General features: G+C 45.7%; 1 protein-coding gene across 2 annotated transcripts in view; it reads right to left on the reverse strand.

Annotated features, from left to right (window-relative positions):
- Positions 1-17,339, reverse strand: part of KIF13B (kinesin family member 13B) — a 230,241-nt gene that overhangs the window by 100,194 nt on the left and 112,708 nt on the right. For both annotated transcript variants that reach the window (XM_068143211.1, XM_068143210.1), the window contains exons 9-12: positions 15,956-16,068; positions 15,416-15,527; positions 6,516-6,728; positions 5,054-5,164 (exon numbers count right to left, since the gene is read on the reverse strand). In XM_068143211.1, coding sequence (XP_067999312.1) covers positions 5,054-5,164; positions 6,516-6,728; positions 15,416-15,527; positions 15,956-16,068 — 549 coding nt within the window. The remainder of the gene's footprint in view (positions 1-5,053; positions 5,165-6,515; positions 6,729-15,415; positions 15,528-15,955; positions 16,069-17,339) is intronic.

Below are 17,339 nucleotides of genomic sequence, written 5' to 3' on the forward strand. Positions count from 1 at the left end.
ATGTCAAAGATCTCTCTTCTGATCATTTGTGCCAGGCTCTGAGGTTTGCATCTTTCCTTATTATCTTGTGAGATAAAGAATGTGTTGCCCAAAGGAGGACTTGGCCCACAGTCTAAATCTCATAAGATTAATTTAGATTAATTTAAAGACAATGAGCCAGTTGCTGATAATTTCTGCTCAAGACCTAATGTTAGTTAATTCATACATTCAAAAGGCATTAAAAGCATGTCAAATAAACTTTATTAGAATAAACTTTATTAGAATAAACCAAACCAGGTTGGAAGAGACCTTCAAGATCATCGTGTCCAACCCATCAACCAATCCAACCCACCCAAACAGCTAACCCATGGCACCAAGTACCCCATCAAGTCCCCTCCTGAACACCTTCAATGACGGCGACTCCACCACCTCCCTGGGCAGCCCATTCCATAGCGCAATCACTCTTTCTGTATAGAACTTCTTCCTAACATCCAACCTGAACCTCCCCTGGCGCAGCCTGAGACTGTGGCCTCTTGTTCTGGTACTGGCTGCCTGGGAGAAGAGACCATCATCCGCCTGTCTACAATCCCCCTTCAGGTAGTTGTAGAGAGTGATAAGGTCACCCCTGAGTCTCCTCTTCTCCAGGCTAAGCAACCCCAGCTCCCTCAGTCTTTCCTCATAGGGCTTGTGTTCCAAACCCCTCACCAACTTCGTTGCTCTTCTCTGGACTCGTTCCAGCAAGTCAACCTCCTTCCTAAACTGAGGGGCCCAGAACTGGACACAGTACTCAAGGTGTGGTCTAACCAGTGCAGTATACAGGGGCAGAATGACCTCCCTGCTCCTGCTGGCCACACTGTTCCTGATGCAGGCCAGGATGCCATTGGCCCTCTTGGCTGCCTGGGCACACTGCAGGCTCATGTTCAGCCTACCATCGACCAGTACCCCCAGGTCTCTCTCTGCCTGGCTGCTCTCCAGCTACTCTGACCCCAGCCTGTAGCACTGCATGGGGTTGTTGTGGCCAATGTGCAGAACCCAGCACTTGGATGTGTTAAATCTCATGCCATTGGATTCTGCCCATCTGTCCAGCCTGTCGAGGTCCCTCTGCAGAGCCTCTCTACCCTCCAGCAGATCAACTCTTGCCCCCAGCTTGGTGTCATCAGCAAATTTACTGATGATGGACTCAATGCCCTCATCCAGATCATCAATAAAGATGTTAAAGAGCACAGGGCCCAGCACTGATCCTTGGGGCACACCACTAGTGACTGGCTCCCAGCTGGATGTGGCACCATTCACCACCACTCTCTGGGCTCGGCCATCCAGCCAGTTCCTAACCCATCGCAGTGTGCTCCCGTCCAAGCCATGGGCTGACAGCTTGGCCAGGAGTTTGCTATGCGGGACGGTGTCAAAGGCCTTGCTGAAGTCCAGGTAGACTACATCCACAGGCCTCCCCACATCCACCAGGCAGGTCACCTGCTCGTAGAACGAGGTCAGGTTGGTCAGGCAGGACCTGCCCTTCCTAAATCCATGCTGGCTAGGCCTGATCCTTTGGCCATCCTGTAAGTGCTGTGTTATTGCACTCAGGTTGACCTGTTCCATGATCTTGCCTGGCACTGAGGTCAGGCTGACAGGCCTATAATTCCCTGGCTCATCCAACCGGCCCTTCTTATGGATGGGCACCACGTTGGCCAGCTTCCAGTCCTCTGGGACCTCGCCAGTGAGCCAGGACTGCTGGAAAATTATGGAGAGTGGCTTGGCCAGCTCGTCTGCCAGCTCTCTCAGCACCCTAGGATGAATCCCATCTGGTCCCATGGACTTGTGGGGATCCAAGCTGCTAAGGAGAGTTCCAACCACCTCCTCATGGAACATAGGGAAACTGTGCAGCTCCCTGGCTCCTTCTGCTAGCTCTGCAGGCCAGCTGTCTGGAAGACGTTCTGTCCTTCTAGTAAAAATTGAGGCAAAGAAGGTGTTAAGTATCTCTGCCTTTTCCTCATCCTTTGTTACAATGTTCCCCTCCGTGTCCACCAAGGAGTGGAGGTTGTCCTTTCCCTTCCTCTTGCTATTAATGTATTTATAGAAGGACTTTTTGTTGTCCTTCACAGTAGAGGCCAGTTTAAGCTCCAAGTGTGCTTTTGCCTCCCTAATTTTCTTCCTACAAGACCTAGCAACATCCTTAAACATTCTGTGGGTTGCCTCCCCTCTCTTCCAAAGATGATACACCCTCTTTTTTTCCCTCAGTTCCATTAAGAGTTCATGAACCATCCAGGCTGGCCGTCTGCCCCGGCGGCTCATCTTCCGGCACATTGGCACAGCCTGTCCCTGAGCCTTCAACGATTCTTCATTGAAGTAGGTCCAGCTCTCCTGGACCCCTTTGTTTTTAAGGGCTTTATCCCAAGGAACCCTCTGAATTAGTTCCTTGAGTAACCCGAAGTCTGCCCTCCGGAAGTCCAGAGTGGAGGTCTTCTTGCTGCCCCTCTTGGCTTGACCAAAAAGTGAGAATTCAATTATCTCGTGGTCACTGGACCCCAAACACCCTCCAACCACCACATCACCCACCAGTCCTTCCCTGTTGGTGAAATACCCACAGAAAACGTGAAAAATTGCCCATTTTTCAGAGCTTTAAAGACTTTAAAGCTCTGAACCCTTATTGATGCTCCATCTCTAGCACACTGCATCTTTGAGAGTCCTCTTTCTTTATGAAGTATCATCCTTTCCTCAGAGATTTACAGTTATCTCCCCGCCTTACCTGCCTACCCTGCTACAATCTGACAGACAGGTGTAGGTGGATGCTGCCCAAAACCAAAATCACTTGATAAGACATGTGTGACCGTTTGAGGCTGTCCCCTTAAGAAAGGGAATATGGTGGTCGGGAGTTGGTAAACAAAAAAGACGGATCTAAACTAATTTCATTGGTAGATTGGGAGGAAGCACCTTCTGAACTGGGAGTGCAGCAGGGTATCTTGGGCTTTCCTGCACTTTTCCAGTTCAGTTCTGTTTTCCCCTCCTTCAGCAGCAGCAGCTGTTTCTGGGCTTTCGGCCAAGGCTTGACCTTGAAACTGATAAACTGCAAGGCCTGTATTAACCGTTTTCCAATTAACACATAACTGCTTCTAACTTTTTCCTCGTTTCTCTCTTTTCTAACCCGCTCTGGGGAAAGGGGGAGAGAGGGGGGAGCAGAGGTGGGGAACCCCCCCTCAGCAGAGGGGGGAACTCTCATTTCTGTGCTACTTTATTTTATATTTTTGTATATACTGTAAATATTGTAAATTTGCATATATTTCCCAGCGTTTCCCTGCTTTGTAAATATACAGCACCCATAGCTTTGCTAATTCAGCTGTGAGGTTTTTTCCTTTCCCTTCAATTTTTTTTCCCTTTACTTTACAGAGGGGAGGGAGGAGGACTTTTGGCCTTACCCTTCCAACGCTACGACACCATGACATAAATGTCTTTAACCTTGGGCCTCTGTAAACCTACTGAAGATGGCAGAAAGCTTTTCCCACTGGCTTCCAAGTGGTATTGAAACAGTCTTATACTGTACAAACAATAGCCCCTCCTCCAAAACAACCCCAATTTTCTATAGCTGCAAAGCTCATGAAATTCCCAGCACCAAAACACTGTCATAGTTTGAGAATTTAGAGGCAGAGAGGAGAACTGAAGCAAGCAGCTACATGCAAACATCAAAGCAGACTTAGTCTCTTGAGCTCATTACTCCAGTTTTTCACCCTCCTCAAACACTCGGTTTCTATGCCCAGAAATTATTGTGTAGGTTGACAGCAGAAATTTTATTACTATTACTCATCCTTATGCACAAGCAGAAAAACTGTTGGGATGAATGTGCATTGCAAGTCAGGAAGCCCTCATAGTCACAAGCAGTATTTCACAGAATCACAGAATGGTGGGCATTGGAAGGTCATGCCAGGATCACATCCAGGCAAGTTTTCAAAGTCTCCAAAGAAGGAGACTCCACAACATCTCTGAGTAGCCTGTTCCAGGGCTCCAGCATCCTCAAAGGAAAAGTTTTTCCCTCATGTTCAGATGGAACTTCCTGTGTTCCAGTTTGTGCCCATTGTCCCCTCTTCTGTCACTGGGCACCACTGAAAAGAGTCTGGCCCCATCCTCTTGACTACCGCTCTTTTTTTAGATATTGGTAAGCACTGAGAAGATGCCATCTCATGGTTCCCCTCTTCAGGCTGAACAGCCCCAGGCTTCTCACAACCTTTCTTTGTCAGACAGATACTCCAGTCCCCTCATCATCTTTGTAGCCTTGGCTGGACTCTCTCCAGTAGCTCCTTATCTCTCTGGAACTGAGGAGCCCAGAACTGAGTGCAATTTTCAAGATGTGGCCTCCCTTTGTGACAATGGATTTTTAAAATCAAAGTCAGACCAGTCTGTTCTGACTGTGTTATTTACAAGAAGGCTTTTCATTAGAGGCTCTGTTTTCTCCATATGTATTACAAGCTATTCATCACTTTTCAATAGTCCTCCCCTTGACGAGCTCCCTACTGTAGATACATACATCAGCATTTGTGTGGTAAGGATTGGAAGTGACATGCAAAAGTTGTGGCACCCTGAACAATTTTTCACCATCACCTTCATAAGCTGTTACGGTCTGAGGCCTTAGATATCAGGACAAAAGATAATAAAAGATGTAGGGATCCTGAAGAGTTCTGGTTTTTAATGCTCTGAATGCCTTTTGCCTTGTGTATTGAAGCATGCTGTACCTAGCCTTGCATTTAACATTCTCAACACTCCATCTTCCATCACAAACAGCAATTTCACTGTCTGAAGAATATAAAATCCCTGTAATCTTCTCATCCATGGATTATTATTGTTTTAAATATCATCTCCATTTGCATACAGTGACTATTTATTGTTGTCATTGGAACAGTAATCTGGGAGGCACCCAGCTATCACAGGAATTAAGTAAAGCTTTTCAAAAGGGCAGTAAGCTTGACCTACTTACCCATAAATGTGGGGAGATATTCAGACGGTCTCTATGAACTGACAGACAAAGGAAACAAGTCTATTTTTCTTTAAAAATTAGGGGGGATGAAAAAACAGTAAGAAAGCAGCAAACCTGTGCTATCTCCTCAGTTTTTCTTAATTTTTCTTCCCAGGTCACAGTCATTTCCTGAATCAACTTTTCTGATTCCTCCAGCCGTTCTTTTAATTCTGGTGATTTCATAGCCTGCAGAAATAAAACAAGAAAGCTTGTGGTGCTTTGGGTTGGTTTTTTCATCCACACTCCTGTCACACAGATACGGATAAAAGGAAACATAACGTTGCTTATTTTCTGAGGCATACTTATCAGTAACTAAAGAGGTTTTTAAAATGCATAGTACATATAAATGCAGAATCCATCCAAAGTTCCTTTAATTAGTTTCAAGTAGAGATGCTAATGTGTAGCATATACTCTATATATAAAGTATACTTCATATACTTTAATGCAAACCGATTACATGATACTGGCAGATTTGCACAAAGATATTCAGATGCAAACTAATCTCATTTTTATATCAATACAAGCATCTCAAATGACTCATATCTGAAACAATCTTGCTTCTCAAGATACTGCTGATCTGGCCACCATCATGTCAGCTGTTGTTCCCTCAAAAACACACAATCACAGAATGCTTCAATTTGGAAAGGACCTTTAAAGGTCTGTGGTGTTCATTTTGAGAGCCAGGTAAGAAAGTCACAGAATCCCAGCATGCTGGGAGTTGAAAGGGACCTCTGGATATCATGTAGCCCAAACCCCACACTAAAAACAGGGTCACCCAGAGCAGGTTTAACAGGATTATGTCCAGTTGGGCTTTGAATCTCTCCAGACAAGGAGACTCCACAGCCTCTCTGGACAACCTATCCTGGTGCTCCAGCACCCTCACAGGAAAGAAGTTTTTCCTCATATTCAGATGGAACCTCCTTTGTTACAGTTTGCACCTTTTCCTGCTCTCCTATCACTGGGCACTACTGAAAAAAAGATTAACTTCATCCTCTTGACATCGACCCTTTGGATATTGAGAAGCATTAATAAGATCCCTTGCCCAGTCTTCTCTTCTCCAGGCTAAACTGCCCCCAGTCTCTCATTCTCTCCTATTCAAGACAGATGCCCCAATCCCCTCAGCATCTTTGTAGTCTCTGCTGGACTTTCTCCAATAGTTTCCTGTCTCTTTTGAACTAGAGAGACCAGAAGTGGACAGAATACTCCAGATGTCATCTCACTAGAGCAGAGCTGAAGGGGAAAAGAATCTCCCTTGACCTGCTGTCCACAATCCTCTTAATCCAGAAGACTATTGGCTTTCTTGGCCATAAAGGCACATTGCTGGCTTATGGTAAACTTGTTGTCTACCAGCACTCCCAAGTCCTTCTCCAAAGTGGCTTTCCAGCAGGCCAAGCCCTAACCTGTACTGGTGCATGGGGTTATTCCTTCACATGTGCAGGACTTCACACTTGCCCTTGTTGAACTTCACCCAGGTTCCTCTAAATCCTGACAACGGGGTTTACAGGACTTACTGGCTACTCAAGACTAAAATCTGTACCTCTGCTTTTGTGAGCTGTTCTCGCAGCTTCTCTACTTCTTCACAGAGGTCGCGAATAATGCGAGCGTTGGGGTCTTCGTTCACCACAGCGTGATTAACGATGTTCTTGGCCCGGTCTGCATACCTCAGCGTTGAAAGGGTCTCATCATAGTTGTCTGCTGCTGGGCTTACTGTTGCTACCATGGCAGTCTTGCTGTTACCACCAAGGCTATCCTGGAAAGCAGTAGAAATTATCAAATGAAAATGTTTTAATCAGTCAATGAACTTATGCAGCGAATAACAACATAGGGCTGGGAGTAGATGGAGGCAACTAACAACAGAAACTTTATTGTCATTGCTGCTTGGTCCAGCATTAGTATTTGAAGATGTGCAAATCAAGAAAAAATTCTGATTTTCAGTCTTTTTGTTTGGTTGGTTTTTTTAAAGTACATTTAGTAAATGTCATTCTTGGCTTTCAGAATCAGTTTCAGTTCAAACAGGAACCTGCTAAGGGCTTCAAAGGTTTTGTACTCAGATTTATAAACCAGAAATACAAGTGCTTCAATATTAAACTTCTCAGACACTACTGAAGGAGCTCAGGAAAGATCACAACAAATCTGGAATATCTCATTTTAAGGACTGCAAGTGAGATGTCACCAATAAGTACTTAAATTACTTAAAGATCTCCTCAGAAGCAAGACACTTGATTTTGTTTTTCTTATAAGTATTTCAGAATGTGGCTTTTTCCCTACCCCCCCACTTTATAAAGCTCACAAATCTAACTTGAGTTATGCAAGAAAGAAGGGTGTGAAACCACATTCCTGCAAGGCAGTGTGTGAGGGAAGAGGGGGAAAAGGGAAGGGGGGGGGGGGAAAGGGAAGGGGGGGGAAGGGAAGGGGGGGGAAAAGGGAATTGGGGGAAAAGGGAAGGGGGGGGAAAAGAGAATTGGGGGAAAAGGGAAGGGGGGGAAAAGGGAAGGGGGGGGAAAGGGAAATATTTTTATTAACCACAAAATCGTGGTTTACAGTTTTGGTCAGTCTAAAAGAAAATATTCTGGTTTAAATTTTGCAGCAAATATTTTTGGTTGGGGCTGTTTGTTTAGGGGGGGTTGTTATGTGATTTTTGGTTGGTTTGTGGGGTTTGGGGTTGGTTTGGGGTTTTTTTTGGTGGTGATGTTGGTTTTGCTGTTATTGTCTGGTTTTACCCAATATTCCTTTATGATATGAACCATGCTATTAACTTTCTCATCTTCAGTAACCCATGAAATGTAGGTCAGGCATTGCCATTAGAACAATCTGACTACATTAGCTGCTTGTCTAGCCATTTCAATTACAAAGCACACATGTAGCTTTCCCTAGCAATCATTACAACGCCCCTTAAAGTATTTCCTTAAGACTCTTTTTTCCCGTGTGATGACTAAACCAGTTTGACAGCAATCTGGCTGCTTCAGGGGTCTGACAAGCATTGACCACACAGACTGATTTTGCTTCGTGGCTGCACTGGTAGCACTCTGCTGTCTCTGGTCACGTAAAATGGCTGCTAGCATGGTTTGGGCGGGAAGGAACATTTAAAGTTCATCTAATCCAAATCCCTGCAGTAATCAGGGGCACCTTCAGATAGATAAGGTTGCTCAGAGCTCCATCCAACCTGACCTGGAATTGTTCCAGTGACGAACCATCAACTACCTCTTCAGGCAACCTAGACCACAAACAGACTGGAAAGAACTAAGTTTAGTTCTTGTTAAGACTAAACTAGCTCAGTCTTTAGCACCAAGATTGCCATGAAAACAAAATGTAGAGAACAGAAGTTATATTTTTCAGGCAGTAAAATATGAAGGGCTTCTGACTAAAATGTTAAAACAGGATCTTTGTGCTAATATAATTTGGTAAAACCAAGAAGTTGAAGCAATGACAACCGTCCTAGACATAACCTGATGCCACTCTTTGAGCCTCCTCTTGCAATGTTATCTTTCACCTCATACTTTTGTCTAAAGATCCTTAACAAAATTAAACAAAATTGTTAGATCTTGAGGTCTCCTGAATTTCACTCATTTCTCAGGTTTGTGGAGAGAATGTGTATGATGGGTATTTCTAGTGTTAGAACATATTTACTCTACTTCAGCATAATTAGAAGTTGAAAGCCAGAGAGAACCATAGCTTCTACAAACAGGCCTCTTTAAATGAATAAATTCCTTCTTTGATCTTTAAATAAAAAAGTTTAAATTTTCCCTTTCCAAAACAAAGTTTCTCTTCAATGTGCTTGTTTGTAAAAAATCCGATAGTCCCAACCCTTTTGTTTGCACTTAACATAGCTGGATGTTAAAGACACAAAGAAGGTTTGCTTGAAAGAAGGCAGAACAAAAGTGTGCTTCTATTTATGAGCTAAAGCAAAAGTCATTCAAGTGGCTCAGTTGGTAGTGCATCAGACCCTTAATGGGAAGGTTGTGAGTTCAAAGCCTGCAGTGGGCAGTAGTGTCCTCCCTACTCTAGTCATGAGGTCTGGGGTGACAGGTTGGACTTGATGATCTTTGAGGTCCCTTCCAACCTTAGGAATACTAAATAGATGAAACATGTGCTGTGCATGGCTATCGTCATTGCAGCTACAATGCATCAGACAGGTGCTAAACAGGAATTTCAGTCTGCTTGCTGGGTTTGTTTAGAAAGGGGACAGCATAACTAATTCCAACAACAACGCTAGAAATTTGTTAGGAAAGTTTCCACTCTGTTTGCTCAGCCTGTTACAGCTGCATCAGGAACCCAAGCACACATGCCTCTGGAGCAAAGCAAAGCTAATGGCATGCTGGTTTTGTTCCCAGCTTCTTTAGAGAGAGCCAAAAAGCACTAGTGAAATTCAACCCTCAGTGTAAATATGTAGAGGCAAAAAATATATTTAAACAGTGAAAAAGCCTTAGTGCAAGGAACACTGAGAAGTGGGGACTTATTTTACTGCAGAAAAGCAGACACTTATTTTGAGATGCCATTCCAATTTTCCTCATCACTAAACTATCTGATGTCTAGTATTTGTGATGTTTAGCATTACAGAATCATTAAGGTTAGAAAAGACCTCCAAGATCATGAAGTCCAACCATTAACCTAGTCATCACTAAACCATGTCCCTCACCACAACCTACACATTTTTTAACACTTCCACAGATAGTGACTCAATCACTGCCCTGAACAGCCTGTTCCAGGGCTTGACAACCCTTTCAAGGGATGACATTGCTCCTAATATCCAACCTAAACCTTCCCTGGCACAACTTGAGGCTATTTCCTCTTGTTCTGTCACTAGTTGAAGCAATGGTTTAGTAGTTATGAGGTCTTGGGTGACTTGATGATCTTTGAGGTCTTTTCCAACCTTATTGATTCTATGAATAGTTACTAGGGAGAAGAGACCAACACCCACCTCACTCCAACCTCCTTTCAGGGAGTTGCAGAGAGAGAGAATATCTCCCCTGAGCCTCCTTTATTCCAGGCTAAGCAACCCCAGTTCCCTCAGCCGCTCCTCACAACACTTGTGCACCACCTTTGTTGTCCTTCTTTGGACCTGCTCTAGCACGGTGTAGTGAAGGACCCCCAATGACACTAAGAAGAAGAGACAAATTATTTCACAGTAGTCATGCTAAAAGATTAATTAACAGGCAGCACTGAGAAAAATGAAGCCCTGTGGCATCAAGGGGTTACATGAGTAGAGGTTATATTTTACTTCAGGCTTGAAGCAAACTTTGTTTTTAAATCTCCTTAAGAAAAACACCTTTTTTTTTTTTTAATCTCCACACTTCTGTATAACCTACAAGTAAACTTTCTTCTCACAAGTGGAGTTAAATTATTGGGACATCAAATTCAAACAACATCTAAAAACACTGCTAAGATGAGTGGAAACCAACAAAATCTAGCCAGAGTGCTTGCAAAAGTAAGAGGATGAAAAAAAGGTTGATGTCAAAAATCAGTTTCTTCCCAGATCACAGCTTTCTACTAACAAACACATTGAGGTTGTTTAAACTGAAGAAAAGGATCTTGGGGAGAGACCTGACTTTCTTTCCAACTTCCTGAAAGGAGGCTGGAGTGAGGTGGAGGTAGGTCTCTTCCCCCATGTAAAAAGCAACAGGACAAGGGAAAGTGACCTCAAGTTGTGCCAGGGGAGGTTTAGGATGGATATTAGGAACACTTTCTCCATCGAAAAAGTGGGTAAACCCTGGAACACGCTTCCCAGGAAAGTGTTTGAATCATCATCCTTGAAAGTATTTAAGAGATGTGTAGATGTGGTGCTGAGGTACATGGCTTAGTCGTGACCTGGCAGTGCTAGGTTAAGGGTTGGACTGGATGATCTCAAAGATCCTTTCCAGACTAAACAACTCTTAGTTGCTCTTCAGTAACAATAAAACGGGGGGGGGGTGGGGGTGGGGGTGCAGGGAAAGGAAACTTGCAAAGTTAGCATTTGTATGAGACATGGTTACAAAACATCCTGGCAGTCAAGTGATGAAGAATTTTAACAAAATGACAGGTTACAAGAACGAAACTGAAGCCACCTACATGGGACACCTAATTTAATAATCCTTCAAAATGCAAGTCACAATATCACAGTATCACAGTATCACAGTATCACTTAGGTTTCATAGTTTCATAGTTTCATTCAGGGTTGGAAGGGACCACAAGGATCATCTAGTTCCAACCCCCCTGCCATGGGCAGGGACACCCCACACTAGATCAGGCTGGACAGAGCCTCATCCAGCCTGCTCTTAAACACCCCCAGGGACGGGGCCTCGACCACCTCCCTGGACAACCCATTCCAGGGTTTCACCACTCTCATGGTGAAGAACCTCCTCCTCACATCCAGCCTGAATCTCCCCACCTCCAGCTTCATTCCATTCCCCCTAGTCCTATCACTACCTGATATCCTGAGAAGTCCTTCCCCTGCCTTCCTGTAGGCCCCCTTCAGATACTGGAAGGCGACAATTAGGTCACCTCGGAGCCTTCTCTTCTGCAGACTGAACAGCCCCAACTCCTTCAGTCTGTCCTCATAGGAGAGGTGCTCCAGCCCTCTGATCATCCTCGTGGCCCTTCTCTGGACACGTTCCAGCACCTCCACATCCCTCTTGTAATAGGGGCTCCAGAACTGGACACAGTACTCCAGGTGGGGTCTCACCAGGGCTGAGTAGAGGGGGAGGATCACCTCCCTCGACCTGCTAGCCACACTTCTCCTGATGCAGCCCAGGATCTGATTGGCTTTGCGGGCTGCAAGTGCACACTGAGAGCTCATGTTGAGCTTTTTGTCCACCAGCACCCCCAAGTCTCTCTCCTCAGGGCTATCCTCCAGCCAGTCACTGCCTAGCCTGTATTTGTGCCTGGGATTGCCTCGACCCAGATGCAGGACCCTGCACTTGCTCTTATTGAACTTCATGAGGTTGGCCTGTGCCCACCTCTCCAGCCTGTCAAGGTCCCTCTGGATGGCCTCCCTTCCCTCCAGCGTGTCTGCTGCACCACACAGCTTGGTGTCATCGGCAAACTTGCTGAGGGTGCACTCAATGCCACTGTCCATGTCCCCCACAAAGATGTTGAATAAGATAGGTCCCAGGACTGATCCCTGAGGGACTCCACTTGTCACTGGCCTCCACTGGGACATGGAGCCATTGACAGCCACTCTTTGGGTGCGGCCATCAAGCCAGTTCCTTATCCATCTAGTGGTCCACCCATCAAACCCACGTGTCACCAGTTTGGAGACCAGGATGTGGTGCGGGACAGTGTCGAAGGCTTTGCTCAGGTCCAGGTAAACGACATCAGTTGCTCGCCCCTCATCTATTAATTTTGTCACCTGCTCATAGAAGGCCACCAGGTTGGTCAGGCAGGATTTGCCCTTGGCAAAGCCATGCTGACTGCTCCCAATCACCTCTTCACTATTCTTTTGAGCGAGTAGTGACTCCAGGAGGATCTGTTCCATGATCTTTCCAGGCACAGAGGTGAGACTGACTGGCCTGTAGTTCCCTGGTTCCTCCTTCTTGCCCTTTTTGAAGATGGGGGCAATGTTTCCCCTTTTCCAGTCTGTGGGGACTTCACCAGACTGCCAGGACTTTTGAAATATAATAGAGAGGGGTTTAGCAACCTCATCTGCCAGTTCTCTCAGTACCCGTGGGTGTAACCCGTCGGGTCCCATGGACTTGAACACTTTCAGGTTCTTCAGATGATCACGAACCTGATCTGCACTTACAATGGGCAGTTCTTCCTCCCTGTCCCTGGCTTTGACTTCCATAACATCTGGAGTGTGGCTAGAGGCCCTTGCAGTGAAGACTGAGGTAAAGAAGTTATTAAGTACCTCAGCCTTTTCCTCATCACAGGTGACCATGTCACCATTTTCTTTTCTGAGGGGGCCCACACCTTCCCTAGTCTTCTTCTTCCCATTAATATACCTGTAAAAGTTCTTAGTATTCCCTTTAATCTCCCTGGCTAGATTCAACTCAAACTCTGCTTTGGCTTTCCTGACCAGGACTCTTGCTGCTCGGGCAGCTTCCTTGTATTCCCCCTGTTCTACCTGTCCTTCCCTCCACTTCCTGTAGAGTTTCCTTTTAAGTAATAGTGTGTCCAGTAGCTCCTTGCCCATCCAGGCAGGCCTCCTAGCATTCTTACCTGCTTTTCTCTTTGTTGGTACACAGAGCTCCTGGACACAGAGGAGGTGGTCCTTGAATACTGACCAGCTGTCCTGGGTCCCTCTTCCCTCCAGGGCTTTGTCCCATGACACTTTGGCTAGCAGATCCCTGAAGCGATCAAAATCTGCATGCCTAAAGTCTAGGGTCATGAGCTTGGAATACTTCCTCCTGATTGCCCTGAGGATGTTAAATTCAACTGTTGGAAAGGACCTCGAGGATCATCAAGTCCAACCTATCAACACAGACCCCATGACTAGACCATGGCACCAAGTGCCGCGTCCAATCTCCCCTTGAACGCCTCCAGGGTCGATGACTCAACCACCTCCCTGGGCAACCCGTTCCAATGCCGAATGACTCGCTCGGTGAAGAACTTCCTCCTCACCTCGAGTCTAAACCTCCCCTGGCGCAGCTTGAGACTGTGTCCCCTTGTTCTGGTGCTGCTTGCCTGGGAGAAGAGGCCAACCCCTTCCTGGCTACAACCACCTTTCAGGTAGTTGTAGAGGGCAATGAGGTCACCCCTGAGCCTCCTCTTCTCCAGGCTAAACAATCCCAGCTCCCTCAGCCTCTCCTCATAGGGCTTGTGTTCAAGGCCTCTCACCAGCCTTGTTGCCCTTCTCTGGACACGTTCAAGTGTTTTGATGTCCTTCTTAAACTGAGGGGCCCAGAACTGGACACAGTACTCAAGGTGTGGCCTAACCAAAGCAGAGTACAGGGGCACTATGACCTCCCTGCTCCTGCTGGCCACACTATTCCTAATGCAGGCCAGGATGCTATTGGCCCTCCTGGCCACGTGAGCACACTGTTGGCTCATATTCAGGTGGCTGTCGATCAGCACACCCAGGTCCCTCTCTGTTTGGGAGCTCTCCAGCCACTCCGACCCCAGCCTGTAGCTCTGCATGGGATTGCCATAGCCAAAGTGCAGCACTCGGCACTTGGACTTGTTGAATGACATCCCATTGGACTCTGCCCATCTGACCAGTCGGTCAAGGTCCCTCTGCAGAGCCTTTCTTCCCTCTAACTGACTAACATCTGCCCCTAACTTTGTGTCATCTGCAAACTTGCTGATGACTGACTCTACCCCTTCATCTAGATCATCGATGAATATGTTGAAGAGGACAGGGCCCAGCACTGATCCCTGGGGGACACCACTAGTGACTGGCCGCCAGCTGGATGTGGCACCGTTCACTACCACTCTCTGGGCCTGGCCCTCCAGCCAGTTCCTAACCCAGCACAGAGTGTAATGGTCCAATCCACGGGCTGACAGCTTAGCCAGCAGTTTGCTGTGGGGGACGGTGTCAAAGGCCTTGCTGAAGTCCAGGTAGACCACATCCACAGGCCTCCCCACATCCACCAGATGGGTCACCTGATCATAGAAAGAGATCAGGTTGGAGAGGCAGGATCTGCCCTTCCTAAATCCAACCAAGACCACTCAGCTGTACCAGGGAAGACAATAAAAAGAAAGACAAACCATCTCTGATAGCAAGCAAGCTTTGACAGAGAGCAGTGGCTACATTTGTGGTTCCCACTCAGAAAACAGGGGAAATCCAGATGATGACTACACCTGAAATCAAGCTTGCACTCCCATGATTTTTGTCATCAGGCTACCATGCTTTACACCCTCTCTAGAGAGGAACAATGAAACCAACAGCTGCCCTTTTAATTCAACATGCAAATAACTCATACTCAACAATTTGGGGGTTTTATGCAGCCCTTACAGATCTTCACCCAAATATCATCATGCTACACTCTTTTCTCCCCTAATTAACTCCAAACAGTCCTATGCAGTACAGATAGCTATTTCACATGAATATGATGTACAAAGTAACCTGACCTGTCTTTCAGTCTTTAACTGAGATAATGCTCTGCTGTCAAATGTACATTAACAAATATACTGACAATTAGGAAAAGGTAACAGTCTTAATCAAAACCTTCAATGCCAGTATGCAAAATTTGGTTGCATGTGGCAGTATCCTAAATTAAATTAGCTCCAAGGTTGTGTGTGAAGCTATGTGTCAATGGATCCATACAACAGAATGCTTTCAACATCGAGGGGTTTTGTTTGTTTGTTTGGCTTTTTTTCCAAGTTTTTTAGTCCATGTCAGCATGGACATAGAATATACTTAACATGTAGAGACTTATATCCAGCTGATTTTCCAAAGACAATTATGTTTAACATCAAAATGAGAAGGCAAAAGAAGCATTTTCTTTAGATCAGTGAGACTCTTCTCCCCTTTTCTTCCCTTTTATTTCTCTTTTGGAAAACCTCCAAGGTCAGAGTACTTACTTTTAGTAACCAAGTGAGCACAGAATCACGATAAGGAACAAATTTGTTCTTGTTCTTGCCAGCAGCCTGATCTGCCAGGGCAGAAATGACGAGCCCAAGGGTTGTGAGGGATCTGCACAGATAAGCAGTTATTAACAAGTATAAAAATTTGGAAGTCAAAGGCATATTTAAACAGTCACTTTCTCTGCAAAAACAAGTTCCAAGGAACAAGTTCCTAGCAGAGTTTTGATCATTCATCCTATAAAGAAGCTCTACTCCTTGCTTCCAGTTTTTCAGCCTTAATAACCAGGTCTTCACAACACAATTGCATGGTAGTTACAGGAACACAAGTGCAGAACGAAAAACACCTTCCATCTTAAACAGGCAGAGATCTCATTCAAACATCTGAGGGTATTGTATGTCAGGAGGTGGAGAGAGAAGGGAAGAAGAGAACTGACTTTATTCTGTTTTTCAAGTCTGTTGGATTTAGCAGTCAAGATTGTTTCCATGGAAAAAAAAAAAAGAGGAAAAGAAACAATTGAAACAATTGTAGAGTCTTACTTGTTGATGTTGCTTCCCTCTTTCAGCCTGTCTCCTGCAGCACCAGTCTTTGTTGCCCTTTCACTACCTGCTAAATCCACCAGACTCAGCTTGCCCACCTTCTCACCTGACGTCTGCAAGAGGAACCAGAGAACAGCTGCTGTTAGTTCACTCAGGTTACATAGCTTGAGGTATTTTCAAATGAGAATTAAGCTTCACATCTTGTGTAGGCTCTCTACAGCTGCTCTAATGGTTTTGAAAGTCATTGGACTTGAACAATATCCTGTCATAACTCAATAGATGCTGCTCCACAAATAACAGGAGGCCTTTAAGAGAAGGCAGACACGCTAGCATCTTCAAGATATCTCAGAAATCTCCAGAGGACAGGTACACAGGGCACAAGAGTAAAAGGTTAAACTAAGAACATATCCAGAAGGAATAGAGGCCAAGGGGTAACCATGACATGAATTTTACAGCCCACCTTGAAAACAGTCTCCTAAAACTCTCAGATGTTATACCAGGTTTCCCCTGTTTTTCAGAGAATAACAATGAACATGACAAGATATAATTTATGAAAATGACTACAACTGCAGAATTCTCCTACATCCTAACAGCCTGCTAGAAAGCAATCCAAGCTATGCAAGTATTTAAACCTGTAACACAGATTTTGTTACAAATCCTTTTATCTCATTTGACCCAAAATGACGTTCTAAAACACTTGCTGAATTTCCTGTGTCAGCTTGAAGTTCATAGTATCATAGTATCATTCAGGGTTGGAAGGGACCACAAGGATCATCTAGTTCCAACCCCCCTGCCATGGGCAGGGACACCCCACACTAGACCAGGCTGGCCAGAGCCTCATCCAGCCTGCTCTTAAACACCTCCAGGGACGGGGCCTCGACCACCTCCCTGGACAACCCATTCCAGGGTTTCACCACTCTCATGGTGAAGAACCTCCTCCTCACATCTAGCCTGAATCTCCCCACCTCCAGCTTCATTCCATTCCCCCTAGTCCTATCACTACCTGAGATCCTGAGAAGTCCTTCCCCAGCCTTCCTGTAGGCCCCCTTCAGATACTGGAAGGCCACAATTAGGTCACCTCGGAGCCTTCTCTTCTGCAGACTGAACAGCCCCAACTCCTTCAGTCTGTCCTCATAGGAGAGGTGCTCCAGCCCTCTGATCATCCTTGTGGCCCTTCTCTGGATACGTTCCAGCACCTCCACATCCCTCTTGTAATAGGGGCTCCAGAACTGGACACAGTACTCCAGGTGGGGTCTCACCAGGGCTGAGTAGAGGGGGAGGATCACCTCCCTCGACCTGCTAGCCACACTTCTCCTGATGCAGCCCAGGATCTGATTGGCTTTGCGGGCTACAAGTGCACACTGAGAGCTCATGTTGAGCTTCT

This window comes from Melanerpes formicivorus, unplaced genomic scaffold (assembly GCF_026170545.1).
Source record: "Melanerpes formicivorus ecotype bairdi unplaced genomic scaffold, bMelFor1.0.p_v2 SCAF_9, whole genome shotgun sequence".
Classification (NCBI taxonomy): Eukaryota; Metazoa; Chordata; class Aves; order Piciformes; family Picidae; genus Melanerpes; species Melanerpes formicivorus.